The sequence below is a fragment of the Rhodamnia argentea genome, chromosome 8 (genome assembly GCF_020921035.1).
Source record: "Rhodamnia argentea isolate NSW1041297 chromosome 8, ASM2092103v1, whole genome shotgun sequence".
Taxonomy (NCBI): domain Eukaryota; kingdom Viridiplantae; phylum Streptophyta; class Magnoliopsida; order Myrtales; family Myrtaceae; genus Rhodamnia; species Rhodamnia argentea.
Window position 1 is genome coordinate 19626761 of NC_063157.1, and position 20016 is coordinate 19646776.

Below are 20016 nucleotides of genomic sequence, written 5' to 3' on the forward strand. Positions count from 1 at the left end.
CTTTTTTTTTTTGTCATAAAGATACGATTTGTTGAAAAAGCTTAAGTTTGAGCATACACAATAGAAGCTTCAGAGGGAAAATTATCAAAAAAAATTCTAAATATATTACTATTGTGTTAGTTTAACCCTAAACTTTTTTGGTTTGCCAATTCAATTCTAAACTTTTTGCAATTGTGTCAATTCATTCCTTCCGACAAATTTTGACTCACAAGCAACCTCATTTTAAAAAAAAAATTATGATTTATTTTTATTTTTTTTATATTTTTTGAATTCTTTAATTTTTTATTTTCTTTTTCTTCCCTTTTCCTTTCCCCTTCCCCTTCCCCTTACCTATTCTACGTCCAGTCGGATGCTTGACCTCGGCAACCAGCTAGAAGATGACTGGGGAGGCCCTTGTAGGCCTCACGGTGGATGGGCGAGGCAAAGTTGAGCCTCGTCCGGTCATGGCGAGACTTGACCTCGCTGTTGTTTGTCGAGGCTCTTGCCAACCTCGCCCAACGATGGCAAGGTCGAGCCTCACTAATCTAAATATGGCGAGATCATCCTCGCCCAGCAAAGGTGAGACCGGTGAGAGCCTAGCCGATCATCGAGGTCCAACGATCGACTAGAGGTAGAACAGGTAAGGGGAAGGGGAAAGGGAAGAAAAAAAATAAAAATTTAAAAAATTTATTAAAATATTAAGTCGCCGATAGGCCAAAATTCTTCAGATGGACTAAATTAGCGCAATTATAAAAGATTTAGGATTGAATCTGTAAAAAAAAGGTTCATTGACTTTTTTAGAAAATTTGCCGAGCTTCGGGAGAGAAAAGAGCCCAAAAGAATTGAAGGGGTGAGAAACCCAACTTGAAGGAAGAAAATTTCGTCTTCAGACATTAGCGACCCAGTCCGCTAATTTGGTCGGCTTCACGGTTGAAATGGGCTGGGACTGAGATCAGAGAAGAGCTTTAAAACGGAACCAGGCCTATTTTGCCCGAATTGTACTTTCTCACTCATCCAGTCCGTACTTGCAGGCGTTTCCCGGAGAGCTGATGCTTCGATCTGAATTGCAAAAGACTCCCTCATTTGCAATTTCAAGCCAGCTATGGTACCTTCATTTGTTCCTTCGGGGGTAAGATCCGTCTATGTTTACCTTTAAAGTTCCCCGTTTCGGTGGCTTCCATTGCTGAGGGGAGCCGCTCTGATACTCCCTTTCTTTTTTTTTTGGGATTTTGAAAACTTTCCAACTTTATTTTTGGTCCAAAAACTTTCCAACTTCAGTGATAAAGTTTATAGTCATGTTGGTTTTGTCCACAGGCCGTACCATAATTAAAACATTAAAAGACGCAAATGATCCTACTAATATATATATATATATATATATATATATATATATATATTAGGGAAAATGTTGAAAACTTTAAAATTTGAAAAGAAATTCATAAAATGATAGCTTATATCGCTTACTAAAATGAATGAAGCCAAAATATTTTCACCACCCACGAAAATAAATGATACCTTGCATCTCTAATGAAAATAAATAAAATAAAAATATTTCAATCACCCATGAAAATAGTTAAACATCAATTATAACCAATCATTTTCTCAATTTTAAATTTTTCGCACAAAAAAAAAAAAAAAGCACTCTATTTCATCTTCTTCCTTCTTATTCCAGGAATCCCGCAACTAGAGGTGTGCAACCGGATAGGGTTTACCTAGAATCCCGATCAGACCACCCGAAAAATAGGGTCGGGAATCGGTTCCTGCTCAAACCGGTTTGGGATCCGATTGAAAACCGGTCGATTCCCGGTTCAAGATGAAAACCCATCCGGACCGATTTTAGAACCGATTTTAGCTAATGTTTAAAAAAAAAAAAACTATCTCGCTTCTTTTGCCAATCCCGCCAATCTTGTAAGTTTCAAAGTGGGTTTCGAATCTTTTGACTTGCAAGACAAAAATGAGAGATTATTAGCAGAATTTGTTAGTATTGTGATTGGAAGAATTGCACTTGTTAATTCAACGTTTTGTAGGATCATTATTGCTTTTGGTAAATTGTAACTTCTATTATTATATTTTGGATTTTTATTTTTGATGGATTGTCATTTTTATTGCTCATATTAGGGATTGTTGCTTTTGGGGGATAATGAGGTTTATTATTCACCTTTTACTTTAGATCGTTTCATCGATACTCATATTATTTTGATGGAAAAAATGAAATCAGAAAAAGAAACAAAAGGAAAACAAGTTCTTGGGTAGACCCTAGAATCGGATCGAAAAACATGATCGGTTCCAAAATGGGTTCTAGGATAAACATGGTCGGTTTTCGGTTCCAAAAATTGAGAACTGGTTATGACAAGATTGGTTTCATGGTCTAGGTCTGAACCCTACCCACTCGGCCCATGCCCACTAGTCACCCCTACCTATAACCCCCACCAAAGAAGAAGCCGTATCTCCATTTTCTCTCTAATCAACACCATTTCTCTTGTCGTGCGCCTCCATCCTCTCTCTCTCTCTCTCTCTCTCTCCCCGCAAGTTGCATTGGAGGTCGCGCGGTCGTAATGTGAGGTTGCTTAACAATCCACAATTCAAGGTCTCGCCACCAAGTTTCGAGGTTGTGCTACCAATATTTTGCAGGACTTTTTTCATTATACGCACCTTCGTCCCCAAGCTGACTCTCTACCCACGACATTTCCAAACATGAGGCTAGGCTCCTTTGGGTCATCTTGAATGAATTTGAATTAATCTTACTCGAACTGTCTAGAAAGGAATCAGGAAAAACATGGTACGTACCCTAGCCATCACAAAAATAATCGACAAAATCGAGGAAAATGAATCCGACATTAAATTGCTCAATGACAGCATATTCTCTTAAAGTTTAAGATATTAACTCGAGGTCGTGTTTTCCAGATACGGAGGGTGTTCATACACAGCCAGTGGCAAACGACTCTTTCGCAGCGAGATTTTGGGGCGTCGCTCAGAGAATAATTGATTCAGCGGTTCGATTTGCGGTGGTCATTCCATCCGCCAATTTGGATTGGCAACTAATTGTTTAACAACAATAGTGATAGAAACAACCATTCGGATGGTCGACCGGTCCCATTAACGGGGCTTTAAACTAGAATTGACAAGTCCTGATTTTCATCGGGAAAAGACATGGATCCTCTCCATAATGATCGACAACATGTCACATCCTCTATTACCATTTTGTTGAGCTCCTGCCTAATATAATTCCAATACCCTATTAGGTACAAAATTACAAGGCGACAACAATATGTAAACCAGCTATTCCAAATGTTGACTCAACTCAACCACCAGAGATGGACAAAAACACGTCTATGTCTTGCAATTTCATGCAATCAATTTGAACATTGCCCTGTATCTTAGCAGATTAGAAAAGAAGTCAGAAACCTTCCTTAATTGAGAAGGTGGAGGCATGGGGTGCGTGCAAGTGTGCAAATATAAATTTGTGTTTCGAGAAAACGATCGAGTTCAAATGGCCATTGACGAGGATCGATTTGATATACCAAAAAATCAAGGGATAATTGTCCAAGATGTAAATAGGAAAACAAAAGAAAAAAAAACAGAGAACTTTTGTAAAAATTGCCAAAAATCGTCTACCTTAATGCTAATCATGCCACGTAAGAAAGCTGATATCCACATCGGTGGTTTCCAACCAAATTTAGGAGTAAACGATAATATTGATAAATCATCAAAAGGTTCATACCTAAATTGGCTAAATTGAAAATTCTATCACTGAGTTGATCGTCCTACAAAAAGTTTAGGATTTGTTTAGACAATTTTGCCCCAAATCAAACCTAGTTTGAACCTTCTAATCGTCCATCATACATGAGGGCGTGTCGCATACTAATTATCCTGTACGAACAATGAACAAAACACAGAATAACCAGTTCATCTCCACTTGAGAAGCAGAGTCGTTCATTAACACACCTGATAGTGAAACCCAATCCGACGTTTGGTGGGAATTCCTGAACAAATTGCACTCAAAAGTCAATTCGGATGATAAATTCCTACCAACCACCCACATACATAACAAATCTACCAATCAACACATCTTTTCTCCATTTGATCAAAAAAACACATCTTTTCTCCAAGATAAGAATAATCCACACACTTGCCCTTAGTTTTGTCAACACACATCTAACTACCAGAAAGGAACTTGTCCATGCAACTGCAATTTGCACATGGACAGCTCCGACCACAAATTGATGTCACAAATCACCAACATTAGTTTACTTCTCTCCCAACCACTCTAGTAACCTAAGGATGCAATGTCGTTCACGCACATCACGCAACTTAAACTGTTTGATACATTAATACAAAATCGCAAGAGAAATATGACAATGAGGAGCGCTGATACACAATCATCTGACCATATAACTTCAGAAAAGGAAAAAGGAAAAAAAGGAAAAGATTTTAATTACTTGACACAGATGTAGAACACCACATAACATGCTCACTTTCTCTTAGTCTTTCTTTTTTAATGGATGGTGATATCGTTGAAGGGTTTCAATTAGTTGGAGAACTTTCCATTGAGATAAATGGAATACGTGAGCCAATTGAGTACCAAATCTTTTCTACTATCCAAAAGATATGACATGAGTACGAGAATATTGCCGTAGTACCCAATAAAATGGAATGTAGACCCAATTGAATCTACCTTTTTCATGCTAAAAGAAAGTGTGTGTCACTCTGTTCACATAAGCTACAAGATTTTCGGAAGCAGTGTTGCAGCCTCTATATGCAAAACAAAAACACATAATTGAGAAGCCCCAAGGAGGTTAAAGCATGGTCTTTAAGTCAAATTCTAGATCCTTAATTATAAAGTGGTGAAAATGCGTGAGAAATCATGGTTCATGAACTACTTAACAACAAGGGTGTGACCTAGATTAAGAGCTAAAGTTCTTACACGCGCGCGCGCGCGAAGAAACTAAATTTCTCACGATTTATATAATTGATCAACATGTAAGAAAACACAACGCAATATCAGTGGGACAATAGCAATAAAATTGCCTTATCTGATAGCTAAAACATGCGGGAAATTATTGCATCGGATGATGGTCAAAATTTTATCTTGACTCGAGCACACGATTAATCGAGAGTAACGGTTTCACTGATGGTGAAACGAATCATGTATATAAGGCAATGCTATATGTAGTATGTGCTAAGTAATTACCCAAAGTGAGGCCGCTAATGTATTTAGGAAGAAACTACCTCAATTTCTTCAAACTCTATGGTGCTTACTAAAGAAAGTCATTCCATAAATGGTTCTTTGGAATAACATTCCTCAGTTGAAAGGACACTCGTGCTTTCACTTCATTTGACGGATTTCACTTTCACAAAGGATGCATCACCCTAAAAAGTACATCTACTAAAATATATAAATATGGTGCTATTCTGGCTAATAACGTGTTATGTGATGATTTTCCACCCATGAAGGTCATATAGTAGATTGTTCTCGTCACAGTAGATTGATCAAGGTCCTATTTAGAGATGACAAATGAACAAAGATTAGACAGATAAAGAAGCTTTCTGACGACAGATGTCAGTGAGATCTGTCAACCCAGTGATCAGCCTTCACGCCCCGTACTGCATTATACCCTAAAAGGCCCGGCAAGTGTAGGCCATGCAGAACCCAAGTTGCGGTTGCAAATCCCTACCCTCGACAGGAACGAAGTGACATGCTCGGGCGAGATACACATGAACCAAAACTATTCCTCTCTCTCTCTCAGTCGGAAAGAACTGAAACGCTCGGTAAGCACCGGAGCCACAAGCTAATCACGAAGTGCAAGGAAGCCAAGAAGACATACCTACGGAGAGGCAGCCTAGAAGTTTTGCAGAGATTACTTGCTCGTGGTTGGGACTTGAGAGCCATTTCGTCATCTCTGAGCCTGATCCAACTTCGTTTCCTGAAACTAATTTGAACATAAGACTCTCTCTCTCTCTCTAAAAGAAAACCAATATGGATCAGAGAGGAAGAAGAATAAGGCAACGCACAAATTACATGCACTAGGAAAACGCAGTTGCAAGTAATATAAGCAAAGGGTGTGTCCTGCCTTTCCTTGACAATTTCCCTTGAAGATCTGTTGACCATCTTCAAACAACAGGCAGAAATTACAAGTAAACAAAGAAAATGAACCTAAGCTACCTCATCACCATCTCGCTCTCTCTCTCTCTCTCTCTCTCTCTCTCTAAATGACACTCAGTAAGAAGGCGGGGGACGAGGAGCGGCCCAGAACATATCATGAGGCACTTGTCCGTTGGGCATCAAATTAGGAGGCAAATTGAACATCGGCATGGAAGACGAAGCGTGATGTTGATTTGCTAATCCCTGAGAAGACTGAGATCCAGGATTATGGTTACCACTGTTTCCAGGATGACTCAATCCGGCCGATGTCGGCTGCAATTGCATTGCCTCGCCACCCTCCCCCACTGCCGCATTCGCCTCCTCCGCCTCATCCTCCACTGGCAGCTGCTCATACGTTGCGTTACTAAAAGTGGCTGCGACAACCATTACCGGCCCCGACGCGACCAGCGGGCCCACAGCTGTGCCCCCAACTACCTGCCCCTGCCCACCCGACAAATAGACCGTCAGTCCGGTGGCCCCCGGCGGCGATGGGGCGGGCAAGAACGCACCATTCAGGGACAAGATCTCGAATCTTCCTTGAAGCGCGATCACTCCTCCGGGTGCAGTGGGCTGCCTAAGAGTGACATTATTCACTATTCCGCTCCCGCTGAGCACAGAAACCCCTCTATGTCTCCGCTGCGCGAAGTTCGCGATGCTCTCCGTGATGTCACTCCCGCTGCTGATTTCAAGTATGTGGCTACGCAGTGAGTTAGGGCTCTCTTTGGTGACCACAATAGGGGGTTTAGGCTTGTTCTTTGACCCGGGAGGCCGGCCTCTGGGTCTTCGCCCGCTTCTGCCGCCACTGCTGCTGCCGCTGCGGGGCTCAGGGGTCTCGTGGATGGAGCCTCCTGGGTCGTCGCCAGCTCCATCGTTGTCGCGGCTGTCGTCATCCTGAGAGTCGGCCTCGCTAGGGTTTGGATTAGTCTTGCTAGTGCCGCTACTGTTGGTGGGCGTGGCATTCGCGTTACTGGCGTTGTCCATGAAGTCTTGTTCTCTAATCGGAGGTATGCCCCGGCTCAAGCCGCCTCTGCGGTCCTCGTCCGCGTTACTCAGCTGGAACGGCGGCGGATCTCCGCCCCTCATCGCCACATTCCCGGCCCACCACCGATTCGCCATCCGTATTCAATCGCCAGAAGAGGCAAATAAACCGTCACTAAGCCCCACTTATGGTCGCTGATGAGTCAGACAATGATAAACTACCAATAGACCAAACCCAAAAAAAGGATCTCCGAAGACAGATAAGAGGGATTATATCAGTACACAGCTTCCTCCCTTTTCTTCCCTTTAATTTGCTGCTATGTGCGTGAAAGATGGACATGCGAGAAACCCAAAAAAAAAAAAACCAACTGATGAAAATCCAAAAAAAAAAAAAAAAGACAACCTTATCCCCCTAATTTATTCCTCCTTACCCACTACGGCACAAAACCCAGCTGTGCGTCCATGCTGCTGGAATCGGACATTGGAGACATGGGTGTTTCTTGTTTTTTCTTTCTTGCGTCGATGCCCTAAATCTTGAGAAATTTCTAGATCCAGCACGACCCAGGACGTAGAAACCCTCGGCTCATGAGCCGGAGAATCCACCTGACCCTCAGATCTGACAAGAAGAAATCACTGCTCGTCATGGTCACAAGCGAAGCGTGTTCGCACCTGAAACTGAGAGATTTCATGACCGCGCAAGCAGAATGATGAAAGCATGAAGAACACCTAAGATTTTATCGCAGCGTTTCTGGGCATCTATAGTATCTATACAGAGAGAGAGAGAGAGAGAGGAGCTTCTTTCGTACCTTAGACAGAATCAGAGTTTCAGCTTCACTTTTTGCACTTGCTGCTGTTATGACATAACTCCTTTTTTTTTTTTTTTTTTTTTGCGGCTGCTTTATTAGCGGTGCGTAAGAGACTAAAGAGGTTAACTGGTATACGTCGGTCAAAGGAGGGGGAGGAGCCAGTGTTAGTTCCAGTTCCAGTGGCTCGTCATGAAGATTCGTGCCTCACTCTTAATAGAGAAGCTTTCACAAAGGCATAGTTCTTGCGGTTGTCTCCTAGCCAAACGGCCTAGTGCGGCACAAGTTTGGGTTTTTTTTTCAATTTAATTTTTTTAAAAAATATTTACGAAATTATTTAAAAATATATATTTACAAGTTTGGGTCTCGCTTGGCAATTGGATTGCCGAGCGAAGCCCTTCCGGCAACCCAAGCGCTAAGCAAGGCTTGGTCGGCGGTTGGGCTGCCAAGCGAGGCCTGACCCAGCTGTCGAGCGGTGTTAGGCTTTTTATTTTGTTTTAATTTTAATTTTTTAAGTGTTTTAATTATTTGTACTTATAATATAATATTTAGTTTATTTCATATTTTTTAACATGTTTATATTTAGTTTATTTATAATTTTTTCTTGTGAAGCTTATCTTTATAATATAATTAGCAATAATTAATGTAAAAATTTATTAAGATCTATAATTAATAAATAATGTTGTAATTATGTAATTAATTTAAAATATTCATAAAATAAAATTGGTAAGATATATGAAAAAAAAAATATTGTCATGATTTATTCATCTATTGGACAAGCAAAAATCCAATCGGAAGGTGAAATGGTGATTTGTCAAGAACCGGCGGATCGGGTCGACGATATCGGATCGGACTCAAATTTGGTCGGTTGAAACGAAACGGCGTCCTAATCAATATTCATCGCCGTTGGCGGGGATGAATGATGGATTTTTGTGATTCGAGATCGTCTAGATGGGTTTTCCTATTTTTTTAGTATTTTTCGGGATTTATTAAAGAGAAATGTTTGTAATTTTGGATTTTGATATTTAAAATCCTACTAGGGCTAGGTTTAGGATTAACACCCTATAAAATGTGTTATTATAACATTTTTTTAGGACGATGATTATTATTGAATTTTGAGATTTTTCTCTTTAATAAATCCCGAAAATACTAAAAAAATAGAAAAACCCATCTAGACGATCTCGAATCGTAAAAATCCATCGTTCCTCATTGCCAACGGTAGTGAATATTGATTAGGACGCCGTTTCGCTTCAAGTGACCAAATTTGTGCCCGATCCAATGTCGTCGACCCGATCCGCCGATTCTTGACACATCACCGTTTCGCCTTCCGATTGGATTTATGTCCATCCAATAGATGAATGTATCATGAAAATCACATTTTTTTCATATATCTTACTAATTTTATATTTATGAACACTTTAAATTAATTACATAATTACAACATTATTTATTAATTATAGATATTAATAAATTTTTACATTAATTATTGCTAATTATGTTATAAATATAAGCTTCACAAGAAAAAAATTATAAATAAAATAAATATAAACATGTTAAAAAAATATGGAATAAACTAAAAATTATATTATAAGTATAAATAACTAAAACACTTACAAAAATGAAATTAAAAAAAAAAGCCCGGCCTCGCTCAGCGGTTGAAATCGAGAGAGAGGCCCAAACTTGTAAATATTTTTTTTTAAAAATAATTTCGTAAATATTTAAAAAAATTAAATTGGAAAAAAAAACCCCACAAGTTTCGTCAGACTCATGAAACGAGAATTACATCTAGTAAAAACACAAATAATAATATGCAGGAGAAGCCTGACCTTTTTATCTACTTTTAGATTATCGTATGGTATTCTAACTTTATTCGAAGAATCCCTCACCTCAATTTATTTCGATAATAATTGATCATTCACTAAGTTGCAAATAGGGAAAATTTTCGAATACAAACTCAAAGTGCTCTCATTTTTTCAATTAAAGGGCCAAAGTGAATCTTATTTCAAATAAGGGTATGAAGTGACCAAATCGTCTCAAATTAGGGCATGAAATGGCCAAATCGTCTCAATTAAGGACTTTTGAATGGGCAGCGGACATGTGACTATTCCGACAGTCGGAAAAGGAGTATTTTAGTCAAAATAATTCTAAATGTATTCTTTTAAAATTTTCTTTTCTTTTCTTTTCTTCTTTTTTCCTCTTCCATCACCCGGACATCATCGCACCTCGTCAATAGCCAACACAGGCTGCCGGCCTCGGGTGAGGGCGGCCCTCGCCTTGCCTTGGCTTGTCGGCTCAGGCAAGGGTAAAGGTGGCCCTCGCCTGAGTTCAGCATTGGCTAGCAAAGGGAAGAGGGAAAAATATGTCTCTACCATTTATTTAAAAATGGTTATTTTTCATCCAATGGTCACTTAAACTATCATCTTAATAATAGAAACGACATTAAATTCTAGGGAGACCCCGTTACTTCTGTTGAAGTGGCATGCCAAGTGAAGCATTGGACAATATATCATGTAGCGGGAAAATTCCAAATAAGGGCTTAAAATGCCCTTATTTTCTCAAATAAAGGTTTGAAGTGGTTCTATCAATCTCAAAGAAGGTCTTACCTTGCCGACCAAAGGGCATTTTTGTCATTTACTAATAAACATTACAAGTGGAAGGTACTCCCTTTTGGTTAAAGACAGCACCTTCTCCCTTTCAGAAGGCAATGTGCAAGATTTTTTTAGTCAATTAATGCTAGTTGCCAAATTTACATTGACGATATCCTTTTATTCGGTCCTAATAAGGAATCTCATTATAAGTTTCTAGCCTAGTTCGACAATCTTGTCAAGCAGTATGGTATCATGCTTTCGTAAAGAAAGATGTTTATAGCCCAAAGAGAAGTGGAATTCTTGGGGATGCACCTAAGAAATGGAGCATTCCAACCAGGCAATCATGTTGTTAAGGAAGTATTCAAGTTTCCAAATGAAGATCTTTCTTGCAAGCAAGTCTAGCAATTCCTTGGCATAGTAAATTGTCTTTGGGACTTTGTCCCCAATATTTCTAAGCTTTTCCACCCGTTACAAAATATGTTGAAAAAGTACCCTCCATCGTGGGGGAAAGCCCAAACAGAAGCCATCAAGTCTTTGAAAGAAAAGCTACAGAATTTGCCTCCTTTGCAAATTCCTTCTGACGGGAAAGGAATTCTCCAAATAAATGCCAATGATAAATATTGAGCAGCAATCCGTTTGGAAGAAGAAGATGGAAAGAGGAGGATTTGTGGACTCAAAAGTGGAAGATTCTCCCAAGCTGAGATGCAATACCATTCTACATTCAAGGAAATCTTGGTTGTTAAGTATGGGATAAAAAAGTTTGAATTCCATCTTATCGGTCATCATTTTCTTGTAGAAATGGACATAGCATCCTTCCCTCAAATGATGGAGTTTAAGCAAAAGATGGTTCCACATCTGCAGTTATTGCGATGGCCAGAATGGTTCTCAAAGTATTCCTTTGAGACCGAGCATGTCAAAAGAGAGATAAAATTTTATTGCTAATCTTCTCTCTGGGCCTAAAGAAGATTTGGCCATAATATTCGTCTTTATGTTTCATGGCTCCTATTCTAGTTCAAATTCCTCGGGATAGGATATGAGCATGCCTCTAGAAATCCCATATCTCCACCAACAAGAAAAATTTTACCCTAGATGTAGAGAAATGATGTGGGAATTCCAACTCAAGATCTTCGGACAGTATGATGGGCTTAATCGCAAACCATTTGGGATGATACTTGATTATCCATTCGGTCATGTGTTCACCATCAGCCTAGTTGCATTCCCTGAAGTAACTCAAATGGCTTTTCTTGTATATATTTCACAATTTCACTATTGCAATTGAATTCCCTACTACAATAATTTTGAGATATATCAACCTATATGAAGAAGGGCATGAAGACTCCTACTTCAAGCATATGGCAGAAATGCTTCAGTGGTAGTGGCCATATGCTATTGGCGAGTTCAGTTTGAAATGTAGATTAATAATAACCTATGGATAAAGTATGGTTATCCTAAGGATCGTCCAAACCACTGTAATTTTCCACAGAACATAGAGATATATCGCCCCTACTCATAGGTTTCATCCTCCTCAAACCCATGAGTTGGAATACCTTGGTCCTTCTGTTTCTTTCGCTACAATCTACAAGTCTTATGTTTGTAGTACTGTAAACCTTGATAGAGAATACATAGCCATACAGAAGATGCTCTACGAAAAGAACCATGTAATTTCAAAAAAGATGCGGCCAAGTGCTTATGATGAAAAAGCACCAGGAGATTACTCCAAGGCCCATGAACCTACCAGAGACGGTATCCGGCAAGCTCTTGTGGAGTTCAATGCAAGTCATCCTCAATAATCAAAGCAAGCAAACCCTTGGGGTGACCTTCTTTCTCAAGACCTGTAGGATTTTGGTTTCCCTCTGACAAACTAATTGATGTGCCTCCGTATAATGTGCCACCATGTGATGTTCTAGAAAACACAGACTTCTCCAGCTGGCCTCAACTCCGGATGCCAAGAAGAGAACCCAATGCTTTGCGGATGCTGAGAAGAAAATCCAATACCTCTAGTCCAAGAAGAAAAAGAAAGGTTAGTGTGATTGAAGATAACTTTGAAAAAGTTTTAGCTGCTCGAGAAATCAAAAGAGCATTGAAGGAATATTTTTTTCCATGAGTGCAATGCTAAAGATCTAACCTCATCGGATAGCGAAAGCTCAAAAAGTGTATTGTAGATTTGTAGACAGAACAGGTGTACGTGATGCATAATGTTTTCACTGTAGCAAATAGTGTTTCTATTGTTTGAAAAAGCAACCGATAGTGACATTGTAGTAAATAATGGCGAACGGGATACTGTTCACTATCACTATTCATTGTTCACTTTTTCATGTTCACTGTCGTGTCTATTATCCTATTGTAATTCACGAGTTTTGAGAACTTCTTGTGTTTTCCTATATAAGACAATGTGTTGTAATGGTTTGGGGAAAATGAGCCTTCCTCTAAATATAAGTATGTTTTTTTATATCCCTATGGCTTTCTAAATCTTTCTCCTCTTCTCCCTAGAGTGGTGTTTTCTTCTAGCTAGAATGGTATTGTCAGCTTGATATGATGCTTGGTTATAAGTATGCTCTTTACCTGCCACTTTGTAAATCTTGTGGATCGGAAAATCTGAAAGTATGAAAGTTTTATAGGATAGTTTCATAATGCTCAAAAGCTAAAAGGCGGTTTCTAGTTATGGCTTGAGGTAACCTTCTGGTATGGGATAGCATACCTACTTTGAGCATTGTGTTTCTATTCTATGACCCTCTTATGGTATCAGAGCCATTGCATCTAGGTCAATCTAAGACTATAATTCTATCTTAGTTGACATGTCCTTTCCAAGAGAGAAGGCATTTGATCTCATGACTGACACAAAAAAACCCTAAAAACTCTCATGTTGTTAAGGACGTACCGGTTACTTTAACTCCATCCACTTCCCTTTGTCGACCTGATTCATCTAAGATTGATTGGCTTTATGAGGTATCGGACCTCAATGAAGCTGAAAAAAATATCTCCTACTACACTTCCTCTTGTAAATCCATATGCTGCTTTTGCCAAGCACACATCTTCCTTCTCTCCTATCCGTTCTATTAGACAATTAATCCATCACACCCGAAAAGAGGTGAAAGAATTTGTATAATCCACCATATTTGACTAGCACCCTATCCTTGCTACTCAGCAAGAGCTATTTATTACTCTCTAAATTCCTCCTAATTCCTTTGACAATGGATTCAGCAATAATACACTCATTTGCACTACGGTGTAATCAAACTTGCTTTATCATTCCAAGGTCGAAAAGGCCACCCTATTGTTGCTTGTATGGTTCTTCTAGATACGAGGTTTCTTGACTACCAACATGCTTGTATTGGGATAATCCAGACAACCTTAAATGCTCGAACAATATTTGTTACTCTTTTTCCAAATTTCAATGTGGCACTTTCGACCCTCAACTTCTTTACGCCTTAAAAATCCAACTCCAAATTGATTGAGCTCCTCGAGGGGCAAATTCTATTATTGCTACCTTACAATATTAGATGGTGTATCGAGTTCAAAACTATGTCATAGATCTTCCTCTCCCAACAACAGAAGAAGCCTTAATGATCTCGGTAGACAATATGTCACAACTCCTCCCTAGTCCCACATTGCCTAAGAGGAGGTCTTGGGAAGGTCTTATAAGCCTTGGGGTGCCCCTTAGACTTGCAAGAGGCCTTTTCCGAGCATTGTATGGGCGACGCTCGAAGGAACAAAACCGTGAAGGCTGTGTGTCCAAAAAGGACAATATCTTGCAAAATGGTACAGATGAAGCGCGTGGGGCCCAGGCCGTTACGGTTGGTATCGGAACCGACCTTCGACAGCGTGTGGGGCCACGGCGGGCTCTTGCTGGTGCTAGAGGGCACAGGGGGGTCGCTATGCCTTTGAGGGGGGAAGTTTGTCACAACTACTCCCTAGTCCCACATTGCCTAGGAGGAGGTCTTGAGAAGGCCTTATAAGCCTTGGGGTGCCCCTTAGAATTGCAAGAGGCCTTTTCCGAGCGTTGTATGGGCGACGCTTGGAGGAACAAAACCGTAAAAGCTGTGTGTCCAAAGTGGACAATATCTTGCAAAGTGGCGTAGCAGGAGCGTGTGGGGCCCAGGCCGTTACACAATAACCATACGACGTCCCGTGTTTATGTTCCTAGACAAATTTCCAAGGAAGAGTTACTTAAGCTCCTCCCAAAAACCTGGACAACCAACTATGAAAAGCTCCACAAGGATGTTCATCCAGTCCAGTCTACTAAGCCAAAATTTACCAAGAAGAAGGATGATAGTGTGGTTATTCAATTTGACCGCCTGAGCAAAAAACAAAAGCATTTAGTTCTATCTTCTCCACTCTTCTTATGGTCTAACTTTGTATAAGACTATCAAGAAGATAAGAGGGGTAGACTTGACCACAAGCCTAAAATGGGACCTCCTATCCATTAGTTTGACATGAGTGGTAACCCTATTTATCACTTCAAAGACCCGATTACGGGATCATTCTTGGGATTTGGGTTGCTAGTGCACCCTTTGCACCACTTATTTAGCTGAAAAGGATGATCGTCCTTCGGCCAAAAGAAAGAAGAAGAACGCTCGAGATTCTTTTTACCAATGATACATAGATGGAGACTCCTCCATAAGTCCTCTTGGTGAAGATGGTGGAAGGTACCGAGTTCACGGTATCCTATGCAGAATCAAACCTTACTCCAACTCCTTCACCACCACCTAATCATAAGCTTGATGATCCCCCGAAATAGCAACCCATTTCCCCTTACTATAAATTTGTTTACAAGTGGATTAAGAAAAATTCCTCTTGTAAACCGGAACCACTCAAACCCGGAGAAGCCTATTCCCCTATTGAGCCAATGCCAAATGTTGAACTCAAAAAATTGAACCGGATATAGCTAAAACCCTTGCTATACATATGTTCTCCCATGTAGAGTTTCCTCCTTTAGCACTTATACCACGGCTAGAACAAAAAGTTGAGACGACTTGTTACGGCCGGAGATATAAGCACATTGCTATAGTCCCAACTCCTTCAAGAGTAGATGCTAAGCAGAAATTCAACGCATATCTCGACGGGTAGTTTAGAAAGGTGATTAGAAATTAATTAGAGGTTGACAATACTAGCCTACTACCTTGTGCGCGCAAGTGAGGGGTAAGTGTAGTCAACCTTTTTCAAATTGAACCCCTAGTCAATTAAAGGTGGCTTCTACATAATCAAAAGCCAATTTCGAGGTGATTCGATTCTTGACTTGGTGAACATTACTGATCATTTGACTTGATTAAATGCATGATTACTCGATTATATGAGTGAATGTATGAAATTGATATGCGATGTGAGGATCGGTGGTGATAGATCGATGTTCAATCCGATCCTACTTATGCACATCCGATCATGTCTCGGGTTTTAATATAGCATTGTAACTAAATATCCAACGGGTTGCGAGTTTTCATTTCTAGCACTTAATTATATCTTTTCAATATTTAAGTGTTTAACTATCATACTAGCTTTCAATAAATTAAGTGTTATTTGCTTTCCTAGAATTAGGTTACGATTAGACTAGGACTTTGATAAAAGATCACAAAAACATTTGCATGATCACCTAGTATTGGTGACGCTTTTAGGATTTAATTGCTATCAAGAATCATTTAGGTAAACAATTGACTAGAGGCACCAAAAACGCGCTAATTATACAATTAGGGTAAACGAGTCCCCGATATTAGAATCTTTGATTGCGTAGGAATCGAGATAACATCTCGTGTCTCAATGGGTTTATAGCCGACCCCAAATGGCTAGTAGCGACTTCTAGTTAATTATTTGGGTTGTTAAAAAATTTTAAAATGAGATCCAATGTCACATGAGGTATGGGCTTGGGAGAGCGCGCACCTAAATTAATCGGCCATTCAGCCCGCCCTTTTGGCAATATGCCTAAACCTATTCCCTGCGACATTGACTTTCCTAGAATTAGGTTAGGATTAGACTAGAATCTTGATAAAAAAAATCACAAAAACATTTGCATGATCACCTAGTATTGGTGACGCTTCTAGAATTTAATTGTTATCAAGAATGCATGATCATTTAGGCATACAACCGACTAGTTAGGTACGGAAAATGCGTTATTTGGACAATTAGAGTAAACAAGTCCCCGAATCTTAGAATCTCTCGGCCACGTAGGAATCGAAATGACATCCCGGCGTCTCGATGGGTTTCTAGCCGACTACGAATGGCTAATGGTGACTCCTAGCTAATTATTTAGGATGTTGAAAGTTTAAAAAGAAATCCAATGTCATAGGAGGAATGGGCTTGGGAGAGCCCGCGCCAAATTTGATCAGCCATTCAGCCCGACTTTTTGGCAATACCCCTAAATCTATTCCCTTTCCTAACCACGCCAGAGAAAAATAGGTTGCGACACTAACTTTCCTAGAATTAGGTTAAGATTATACTAGAATCTTGATAAAAAAAATCACAAAAACATTTGTATGATCACCTAGTATTGGTAATGCTTCTAAGATTTAATTGTTATCAAGAATGCATAATCATTTAGGGAAACAAACAACTAGATAGGTACTGAAAGTGCGCTAATTAGATACAAAACCCTGATGTTAGAATCTCTAGTTGCGTAAGAATTGAGATGACATTATGCTTCTTGATGGCTTTATAGTTGACCCCGAATAGATAGTGGCGAGTCTTAGTTAATTATTTAGGTTGTTAAAAAGCTTTAAAATGAAATCCAATGTCACCCGAGGTATGGGCTTAGGAGAACCCGCGTGTAAATTGATCGGCCATTCGGCTTGCCTTTTTGACAATATCCCCGAACCTGTTTCCTTTTCCAACCCCCCCGGGGAAAATTAGGTCGGGACGCTCTCTCTCTCTCTCTCTCTCTCTCTCTCTCTCTCTCTCTCTCTCTCTCTCCCCGCCGTTGTGCCATCATCTAGAGTCTAGTTCGGGCGACGCTCTCTCTCTCTCTCCCCGCCGTGGTGCCATCATCTCGAGTCTAGCTCGAGCTGCTAGTCGCATGGTAGCCGTAACCTATGAAGCTTAGAGATAGGACGTTGAACGAGCTTTCAATCAATATGGCGAACCTAGTGACTTATTTTGAACGAAAAATCATTGGTCAACATAATAATAGCATTTTGACAACAAAAAAAAAACATAATAATAGCGTGCTAATTCTATCCACGAGCTACCACCCATCCGGGTGGCGTCGCTAGAGCGCGCACTCTTCCTCTTGCAAAAGGTCGAGTGTTCGAATCCCAAGCGTCGCGGGATGACTTACCCAGTGGCATGTGTGTGGTGGCTAGCATGTGTTGCCCCCGGGGTTTACCCCCCGGGTGTCGGCCGTGCGGGGGTTCCCTGGGTCACCCAAAAAAAAGAAAAATTCTATCCCCGAGCTTGTTTGTGGGAAGTTTACCAATTGAACCATTCAAAAACTTGATTGTCAGAAGCCGCGCCCACATCAATGACTATATGCTCGCATGAGATTAGTATTAGACTATTTGGATATTCAGTCATGCCTTCATCTAATATTTATATCTCATACGATATCAAAACAAGAGGTTCTGAATTCAAATCCTATTTACCTCCCTAATTACATATTCATCTACGCGTGAGGGAGAATGTTAGACTATTTAACTATTAAGGCACCCATTTATCTAACTGCTTAACCTTCTAGGAAAGTTGCAATGATCCCCTAAAATCTTATAATTAATATAAGTTTCTAGTATCATAGAGTGAAGTAATATCTCATTGTACGTCGGTCTTGAATTTGTTTTGGGGGGCAAATGTCGGGTTTTTTTTCCAAATTAATTTAAAAAAAAAAACATTTACAAAATTATTTTTTTTAAAAAATATTTACAAATTTGGGCATCGCTCGGCGGATAAAATGCCAAGCAAGGGGGGCCCTCTCGCTTGGTAGTTCAACTGCCGAGTGAGAAGGCGAGTGGGCCCCTCCACTCACTCGACAGGTTGATTTGTCGAGTGCGGGGGAGGGGGCCTAGCCCTACCCCTCGCTCGGCGGTGGAGTTGTCGAGCGAGGGGGACCCTTTCCTAGCTCTTGAGCCGGTGCGGCTCAAGCAACCCGATTTTGGGGACAGGGCCCTTACTCTTGAACTGTCAAGAGAGAGTAGGGGTCCCCGCTCTCCTCTGCATTTTACGCACTGCAAGGTCTGAAACGCTTGAGGCTCACGGGTGTTATAGCCCCTGCGCTTCTCCCTCCCTCTTACGCTTTTCCTTCTTTAAAACTTCGTCTTCCTTGTTCTCTCGTCCTCATTTTTCTCCATTTTTCGAACGTCTTCTCGCTCTTCCTCTCCTTCAAACTCCTCCATCTCAAAACATTCTAGCACTTATTTTGTCCTTCAAACGGTCTCCCTCTCCCTTAGACGTTCTTGCTGCCATTGAAACACTCTCCCTTACATGCTTTTTCTTTATAATTAAGTATGGATTTTTTTATATTATTTATATGTTGTTAGTACTACATTTTTATGTTAATTTTTTTGTAATATTTAAATTAATTTGATACTTTGTCTTGACAGTTTGAGCTCCTCATTCGATGCATGCGCTCTGTCGATAATTTGAGGTAAATTTCGTTGTAATTATTTTTTGCAATTTCGTAAGTTTAGATCTATTTATGTGATTATTATTTATATTTGAACCATCTATATTACCTATAGGTTGTTAGTAATTTATTTTAAATTTTTGCGAATGTTTTGATAATAGTATAATGTTTACGAATTTAGATATTGTTTAAAAATATTTACTATTTTAGGAGTTTAAAATGAATTTTTGGGAAAATAACAAAAAAAAGGTTATCGGATGGCTCGACACAAGAAGCGCGACCAGATTTAACCTGGTAAAAAAAAATTAACGAGATTAGGGTGAATTTTTTTATTTACCCTATCTCCAAATACGCTATCGTGTTCTCCTTCATGGCTTTCTCTAGCGGCTTTATTTTTTAAAAAAAAATAAGCTGTTGGGGTTGCTAGAGAAAGCCATGAAGGAGAACACTATAGAGTACTTGGAGATAGGATAAATAAAAAAATTCATCGTAATCTTGTTAAAATATTTTTGGGACTCATTTTCGCAATTATGTCCATATTCATTTCTAGGTGATCAGATGGCTCGAGAATCGCAGGCTGAATTTGACCAAATCCGAAAAATAGTCTTTTAAAATAATTTGAAAATTCAAATAATAAAAAAATAAAAAAAAATAGAAAATTGATTAAAAAAATGTTTTCAAATCATAGAAAATTAGGAACAAATCGAAAAAAAAATCATTGAAAATTAAAAAAAGTAGTAAATGGCCACAATCAACTAGCCATAGACTATTGTGGATATTTGGCCCCCGAATTTTTTAAAAAAAATAACAATTTGCTCTTCTAGCAAAATCTCTACCAAAAAAATTTAAAAAAATTTTGAAAAATTCTGAAAAATAGGAAATGACCACAATCAATTGGCCAAATCCTAATTTCGATAATTTGACTTTTCGTTCTTTCGAAAATGATGATTTTTCCCCTTCTGAAAAATTGGTTCCCAAATTTTTGCG

The 20016-nt window shown here is 39.6% G+C and overlaps 1 protein-coding gene across 1 annotated transcript; it reads right to left on the reverse strand.

The window, feature by feature from the left end:
• Positions 1 to 6163: 6163 nt before the first annotated feature.
• Positions 6164 to 7933, reverse strand: LOC115727701 (AT-hook motif nuclear-localized protein 15-like). The gene is made up of 2 exons (XM_030657965.2): positions 7531 to 7933; positions 6164 to 7413 (listed from the first exon to the last, which is right to left on the reverse strand). The coding sequence occupies exon 2, from the start codon at positions 7235 to 7237 to the stop codon at positions 6197 to 6199; it is 1041 nt and encodes a 346-aa protein (XP_030513825.1). The 5' UTR covers positions 7238 to 7413; positions 7531 to 7933; the 3' UTR covers positions 6164 to 6196.
• Positions 7934 to 20016: the final 12083 nt, after the last annotated feature.